The sequence below is a fragment of the Vombatus ursinus genome, unplaced genomic scaffold (assembly GCF_900497805.2).
Source record: "Vombatus ursinus unplaced genomic scaffold, bare-nosed wombat genome assembly UNPS02009573.1, whole genome shotgun sequence".
Lineage (NCBI taxonomy): Eukaryota > Metazoa > Chordata > Mammalia > Diprotodontia > Vombatidae > Vombatus > Vombatus ursinus.
In genome coordinates, this window is record NW_020949351.1 from 11,646,152 (window position 1) to 11,654,979 (window position 8,828).

The 8,828-nt window shown below is 34.0% G+C and overlaps 1 protein-coding gene across 1 annotated transcript in view; it reads left to right on the forward strand.

The window, feature by feature from the left end:
- Nucleotides 1–8,828, forward strand: part of DOK6 (docking protein 6) — a 622,361-nt gene that overhangs the window by 459,146 nt on the left and 154,387 nt on the right. The window contains exon 6 of the mRNA XM_027852414.1: nucleotides 7,436–7,574. Coding sequence (XP_027708215.1) covers nucleotides 7,436–7,574 — 139 coding nt within the window. The remainder of the gene's footprint in view (nucleotides 1–7,435; nucleotides 7,575–8,828) is intronic.

Sequence of the window (8,828 nt, forward strand, 5' to 3'; positions counted from 1 at the left end):
TAATTTTATTTGCACGACTATTGAATTCCATTTAATTAAACAATAATCATAGTTAATTCTATTTACAAATAGTAGAAAAATTATATTTTTACAGTTCCACTCTGTAAAATAAAAGCCCATTCTTTTTTAATCCAACATTCCACTTGTGTTCCTTTATGGCAACAATTCATAACTCAAAATGAGTATCACATTGAGGAAAATGGCAAGGTGTATGATGGCTATGAGAACGCTGCAACATATAACCAATGATTAATTTTGAAGAAAATTTTTGAAGCAAACAATATTATCATAGAAATAGGTGACAGGAAGAGAAGATAGGTTGATCACATAGTAAGCACAAGGAATGGTAAGTGGACAGCTAGTTATTTCCCCTGGTACTTTCCTAATGTTAGGAGAAAGTGAGCAAGGGCTTTAACCTGTTGAACACAGATGCCCTGTGATGTACTTATAGGAGGATATGGACCAGAGTTGCACAATATTGGCAGATATGGATGGGTTTCAATCTTCCTCATTTGGTGAAACTTCCAAATTAGTGAGGTAATAGATCCATTTGAGCATTTGAGTATAGCATTCTCTAGGTCTCAGCAAAAAAAAAAAAAGTCCCATTGCTATTTACCCCTTCAAAATGATAAGGGGAAATCAGATTCTTGTTTTCCAATTCAATGACTGAAAATTAGTAACATGTCTATTAAACTTCATAAAAATCCTCAGCCAATACTTTATAGGCAATCTACAAGAAATGTCATTTGTGTTAGCCAACAAGCCATTGCATAATGTAGTTCTGTTATTAGCTTTGAGAGTTGTATATCTGCTGAAATTAGAAATTCTGAGTATGAGTCTGTGTGTGCATATGTGTGTATGTGTGTGTGTGTGTGTGTGTGTGTGTGTGTGTAGTATGGTGTGTAGAGAGAAGCCTGGATATGCCCTCAAAGACTCTGTGGTTAAAATGTTTGTACTCTTGGGCAAATCATGTCACCTCTCTAAGCCTTACTTTCTACATCTGTAAATTCACTGGTTTGGTGAGTCAGTAGAGTGATGTGGCACCCCCAACACCTAATGTAATCTTAGGATGCACTAATACAAGTATCATTTCCCAAATGAGGGGATTAATAGCTAGTCTCTGTTCTTCCTAGATTATCATATCTGGAGTAGTATGTTCTGTTTGGGGAGCTATATTTTTAGGAAGAATATTGACAAACTGAGGCACATTCAGAGGATGACTTATAGTATGGTGACAACAGTACAGGGACTAGGCAAGAAACATAGAGAACAGAAAAGATAGAAGTCTAGCTTGGTATGACCGAGGTTTCCAAGTATTTAAAAGGTTGTCAGATGTGAAAGGAATCAAATTTATTCTGCTTGGCCCAAGAAGACAAAAATAGGGATAATGAATGAATGTTTCACAGAAGCAGATTTCTGCTCAGTATAAGAAAGCACCTCCTTACATTTAGAACCATCCTGAAATGGAATGGACTGTCTCTAAAGACACTGCATTACACCTAATAAGAAACATTCAGGCAAAGAAAAGAGAACTACTCGCTAAACATACTGTAGCAGAGATAGAGGAGACTCATGACTCACATAGGGGTTAGAATGGCTGACATAGAACATTGTGGAGATTCATGGAATCAACACTGAACAGGAAGTCAAAACACTTGGATGCAAGTATTAGCTATACCATATGTTGTTTGTGTGGGTATAGGATGGTTTATGAGCACTTCTAAAATGGAGATATCTTCATCAAGATCCAGAATAGCTTTAGTAAGAAAGAATCACATCAAACCATATTTAATTTACCTTATCTTGTTTTTGTTTTTGTTTTTGACAGCCATAGTAAGCTAATAGATCAGAGAAATATTATAAATGTAGCCAGGAGTTACACTGGTAAATTTTTAACTAGCTCTCCAAGAAAAAGGGCATTTGACATTTTCAGTGTCATCTGCATTATTAACATTTTTCTCCATCACTTTCTTGTCTGGGCAATCAACAAAACAAGAAATCAAACCCTGATTTGTAGCATTTGTGAATTTCCAAAGTGTAAATGCTCACACTAAAAATTTAACATTTAGCTCTAATGAGCCATTTTCAGCTGGCTCCAGTATACCTGTTCCTATATTGTAGAAAAACTGTTTAATATCCTTGTGGGAGGAAAAGGAACTATGGAACTGTATGATAGTGCAGGGTCATGGACAGACTGAAGTATATTCACAGGAGGATAACCAGGTTCAGGATGCTTAGGGGATACAAAACTGTTATAAAAAGACCAATTGAAGAAATCATAGATGTTTGGCCTAGAGAAAGAAAAGGCTTATTGTTCTTCAAATATCAAAAGGGATATTACATGCAATAGCAACCAAACTTTCCATGCTTTATCCTAGAGGTCACCAAAAAGGACCATTTAATGTAAATTACAGGAACTGAGATTTAAAATTCAACAGAGGTAAAATTTTCCCATAAATGGAGGAAGTAGAATGGACTGCATTGGAGGATAAGTGGATTCAAAGTAAGGTGTTCGGTAGAGACCAAATAAGCATTGGTTAGGCCTGTTGTAGCCATTTTCTATGAACTTAGATCTTGGACTAGATGACCTCCAAGATCCCTAAGACAGATCCTATTATTATATTTGTGCTACCTTCCTCACAGCATTATTGTTAGGATTAAATTATGTAATTCATGCAAAATTCTTTATAAACTGGAAATTGTTATATCAAAATAAACTATTACAAAGACACATTTCAACAATGGAATTCTATGATTTGAGAAAGCTCCTAGCACTAGGACTTTTGTTTCTTTCCTGCCAGAGGCACTGAAAAACAAAATGCTAGTATTGCTAAATGACAATAAAGATTAAACTGTTAATAGGACTAAATGTGTTCATTGCTCTTAACTGTTATGAAGAAAAGCTGTGTGTTTAAGAATTTCATTACTTTCTATAATTAAAGATTAAATTTTAAATACTGTACAGAAGTGCTAGTGTATCTCTAGGCTAGATCCTATGTTTTATTCTCCTACTTGACATTTAAATTATTTGTGTGTCTGGAGGTTATCTGTCTAGTTCTTTAAAAAATATGAACAATATACTACATATGAAATTAATGATGGAAGAAATTGCCTAAGGTAATTTTATCTATCCCTAGGATGATTTCACCCACACATGTGCATGCACACACACAAATTTATTTTTTTTAACCAAGGATGATAATTATAAAGGTATGTTTGGGTCATGCTATGTCTAGCATATTTATCAAGACTCCCTACACTTTCTGATTTTCATATCAATAAGAATTTCATCTTCATAGGTTTACACTCCAGAAAGAAATGTAATAAGCATATGGAAGTGACTTTATCACAAAGAAGATTTGTGCAGATTTTGCTATTATACTTTGATAGATTTATGACCTCATAAATCCAAGTAATCCCTCAACTGGTACACATCCCAAACTGTCTACACTGTCTGATCTTCTATAGTTATTATGCATAACCTGCTATAACTCCTCCATAAAGAGCTACATGATAACATACTGGAGACATTCCTTCTAACCTTTAAACATTTCATTACTAACAGTAGAGTGCTCAGTTATCTTCTTGATTTGTAACCAACTTACTTCCTTTTCCTATTATGAATGTTCTTCATGATACCTTTTATACCATTCCTATCTGATAAATTGTCACTAGAAACATGTTGCAGACTACTTGTATATACCATGTGTCTCTCCATTACTTTTTTGGATTGCTAATAATTGTGATTCTTTGGAATTTCCAGTTTTTGATGATTTGAAGCCATATACCATCAGTTGTAGAATAATGGCTTCAGAGAGTTTTTTTCCTTATTCAATTGTTTTTTTTTCTTCAGAGAATAGTTTGGAATCATTAAAGCCCTTCATAATTTCCCAAATGTAGTCCAATTCACTGCCTATGTTTATCCAGTTTCGAGCCTTGCCTATTTTCTATTGGCAATTTCAAGCAAAACAAAAATAATATATAATTACATAGCATATATACTATATATTTATACAGTGTGTGTATATAAATGGGACTATGTAAATGGGAGGCCACTGCATGCATATTGTAGCCTGAACAGTAGATTTTCTTTATTCTTTATTCACTGGGCTAGATGAGGTCCTTAAAATTGATGTCCTGATAATAAATCCTGCAACTTATGACTTGAGGGAAAGGAGGTTGGTGGTTTCAGGTATTAAGGTCCCAGCTAATCATGAAAGTATCAAAGCATCTATTGCACTATAACTGCCTGACATTTCAGTTGATATTTATTGATGTACCTCTAATAAAAACAATATTTGTGGAGCTATATTATTATTGAGTAGAGCTTTATCCTACATTGTGTTTTCATTTCTTAGCCTGCATCCATAGAAGCAAAGTGTTCTAAATGAGTCAGATAATATTCCTCTTGTACTCTTTCCTGGTCAAGCCATATCTGTAGTATTGTGTTCAGTTCTGAGAGTCATATTTAAGGAAAGACACTGAGACTTTGAAGTGCTTCAAGAGTATTTTCAACAGAATACTGAAGGGTCTGGAAACCATGCCACAAAAGGATCACTGGAAGTTGCTGAGCCTAGGGGAAGAAGGTTGCAATAGAAATCTTCAAAGACAACATTTAGCCTAGAGAAGAGGATTATAATAGAAATCTTCAAATATGTTAAATGTTGTATGAGAGAAGAATTACAACTGTTCTGCTTGGCCTTGAGGGACCAACAAGTATCAATGTATGAACAAAAGTTATGGGTAGGAAAATTTGGGCCTAATAAAATGAAGAACTTATTAACAAACTGAGTTATACAAAACTCAAGTAACTTCTGGATGCAATGAGTTCTACAGCCCTAGAAATTTTTAAGATACTGGATAAGTGGGTGATAAACTTGCCAGTGATATTATGGAAAGGCTTCCTGTTTCAGGCATGGATTAGACTAGACTAGGTCCTTCTAACTCTCAAATTCTCTGATTGAATACTAGTAATGTAGAGAGAAATATCCAATTAGCATCTCCCTTCTTACTAACAAGTTTTCAGTTGTGGCCCTGCACTAACCCCTTTCAGTTGGTTGCCAGTTTGGTGTCCTCTGCTCACCATCTCTTCCATATGTGATTGTCCTTCTCATCAGTGAGATAATGCAAGAAAAATAACTGTAATGAGTTATTTCCATTCCTTCCTAATTCTGTTCCTTCTTTCTCAATAACTAAAAATATGATGCCATAATCTTTGTCTGTAGCACTATAAACTTATAGTAATACTGTCTTTCTATATGTTATCTTTAGCCCTACAGCTGGATATAGATATTTTAAAAAGTTCATGTGATTGTATAAAGTGTGAAGTGATTATCCATACCAATATTATTATATTGTAGAAGAGCATGTTTCATATTTTCTCAAATATGTATATTTGTCCTCATTTTGCCACATTTATACAACTCTTGATTTTGTATTTGATGGTATATCTGTTAAAGAAAAAATATTTTTTACTCCAATCACTATATCATTTCAGTTGTTTTTATGTTCTAGTTTTTATTATTCCCCTCTTTTCATTCTCCTGTGAATATATCCTTTCTTGGAGTCAGAGTGCAAAGAACACAACTATTCAAGTTTTTCTTTTCTTGTAGAAAAATAAAGTTTACTTTTCTTTTTTTTGGTAACTAAAAGATACATTTTTATGAAGACTTTCCTACCTGAAAGACTAGTTTATCAGGGTATAATCTGCCATAGGTCTTTGCATTTCAATTATTGGGCATGAAATATGAATTTTTTTCCTTGATTATATCTCTTAAGTAACTGATGATGAAGTGCTTAATTTTTTTGGTAAAACAATAAACAAAACACAAACCCCAAATTCAATCATTGCTGCCTGTTGTTTTGTTGTTGCAGTGGTTAGATTCTTGCACCCCCTCTGAATCAACAAAAAAAACTCATTTTATTTCACTTTGAGAAAACTCTTCATTTTTCCCCTAGACTTTCTATTTCACGCTGTTTGAATTTTATTAAGCTCTTTTTACACAAAAGCTAAGCACAGGCTATATGGTGCCCTACGGGATCCCAATTGCTGATTCTATAATGTCTAAAACCTCTTGAGACATTTCATTTCTTCTGGAAATTCCTTTGAGATTCATAGAGAAGCAAGTAAAATCCTCTCAGTTGCATGCAGGAAAAATTGAGCTACAAGGAAATTTTCTGTACAACTTTTGTATAGTCTCACCTGGAACCTAAAAAATTTTAATCAATCCAGTTAATCATTCTGATTAAGTTAAGTATTTTTCCATAAATAGGTCTATGCATTGTGGTCTTTTCCTAAAGAGCTTCCATCTTTTTACATTATTGACTTTCATTCGATAATCATTTCATTTATTAAGAACCTATTACGTGCAAAGCTCCTCTAGATTATTAGTGAGATACAAAGATAATTAAGAAACTCTTTTGTAGAGCTTATAGTTATGTTTTTATTATTGAATATCTTCTAAGTCATATTCTAGGTGTTTTTCCATTGATCAAAGTTCCTACCTATAATTTTGTATCTATTTATTATTACCTGTTCCAAAAGGATAGGTCATTACTTCCATTGTCCTCATTCTTTGATTCCACATATCATTTTGATAATACCTAGGATATGCTTATTTTGGCCACAGAAATTCAAGAAGCATGCTAATGAGAGGTACGATCCACGTTGGTAGATGAAGTGCCCATAATAACTACCATTTACACAGCACTTAAAGGTTTTCAAAGTGTTTTATATATGTTATCTCATTCGATCCTCAAAATCCTACAAAGTAGGTGCTCAGAAAACTGAGGGAGAACAAGGTTAACTGACTTACCAAAGTTACACAACTAGTAAACGTCCAAGATAGGATTTGAACTCCAATATTTCTGACTTCAAGTTCAACATTCTATCTATCCACTGCATCACTTAGCTGACTAGTATCAATGAAATCATAAATCTTTGAAAGGTATAAGTATTAATTAAAATCTATAATCTTTTTTGTTTCCCTAAATGTCATAAATCAATAGTTTTCTAATCTGAATAAAATGTTTCAATTAAAACAATACCATCTCAGAGTTAAGGTTCCTGTGGACAATGGACATATTTAAAGAAAATAACTAATTATATTTATTATTTAGCCCATTACATAAATGCACCTTGTAATGCCCTATGTCAATATGAATATTCTTGAGAATTTTTCACAAATTAAAATTAATGCTGATTAAGCATCTCATTCCCTTAAATTTGCTCTCTTTTAGATCACTTGTTTTTTTTGTGATGTTTATTTGATGGTGGTGCTGGTGGTGGTGGTAGATTGTTTTTGTTTTGTTTTGTTCTTCCATATCTGCGCCAATGTTGCAAGGGATTTATTAAAACTTTAAAAATTTCAAAGAAACTTTCAACAGTAGAGCAAAGATATTCTCTTCATACCTTTCCCTTGTTCCATTCTCACAGGATGTGTGACACAGGAGAAGGACTATTCACCTTTCAAACCAGGGAAGGAGAAATGATCTATCAGAAAGTACACTCTGCAACCTTGGCAATAGCAGAACAACATGAGAGACTAATGCTAGAGATGGAGCAAAAGGCCCGGGTAAGGCCCTATTTCTGTACCTTAAATATTTGGAACACTATGTGTGTATTATGAGCAAATCTGTGCTTTTAAAAGCATATTCTTCCTTCAGGAATACAGTAGTTAATGAGTCTGTGAGTACATTTTCCCTAACCAGGTGATCAGTAGTTACAGACACTATTAGAAATAGTAATTTAATCAACTATACTTCACGTGTTCAATAGCTCTAAACAGGGTGCCTTTCCTTCTCCATATAAATGTTCATTCTTGGCTACCTAAAATGGAACACATCCCATGGAACAGATAGCAGGTGGAAGAAGAAAGGGCCCCACTACCTGTGGCTCAAACTAGACAGTGTTAACTAGGAATATAAAGCTTCTACTGTATATAACAGGCAGTTAGGTGGTACAATAGATAGAGCTCTGGGAATGGAGTCAAGAAATCATTAGTTTAAATTTGACCTCAGACACTTACTTGCTGTGCGATCCTGGGCAAGTCACTTAACCCTGTTGACTTCAGTTTGTTTGCCTCAGTTCATCATCAGCTAGAGAAATAAATGACAAACATTCCAGTATCTTTGCCAAGAAAATCCCAAAAAGGGGTCACAAAGAATTGGACATGACTGAAAATGACTAAACAACAACATCCTTGCCCTTTTCTGGTCACCCTTTATGCTAAAGCTATTCTATTTTCTCAATTCTGGGGCCACTATTGCAGAACTTGGAGCTTGTTATATTCTATTTGTAAAGGGAAAGACACACACACTCACAATGACAGAATAATATAATGTTCCATATAATGCCATATGAGAAATTTGTGTCCTGTCTAGTTTTAGAAAGTTACCTTCATTTTAATACTGAATTTTTTACCAAAGGAATAATAAGACATGAGAATCATTACAGTTAATAAGTTACCATTGTAAATATTACTGTAGGAAAATTGTTCACAAACTTTCCTCTCAATCCCTTTGAAGAAAGGACAAGAAAATAACTTGTGGTTATAGCTGCAATGACAGTATCTCTCTTTTATTTAGGGCTCAAATATAAATAGTAGGTGAAATGAAAGAGCCAAAATGATACTATAAGTCATGGCTGGTTCTTTGCTAAAAAAAAAGGAAAGGAAAGGAAAGGAAAGGAAAGGAAAGGAAAGGAAAGGAAAGGAAAGGAAAGGAAAGGAAAGGAAAGGAAAGGAAAGGAAAGGAAAGGAAAGGAAAGGAAAGGAAAGGAAAGGAAAGGAAAGGAAAGGAAAGGAAAGGAAAGGAAAGGAAAGGAAAGG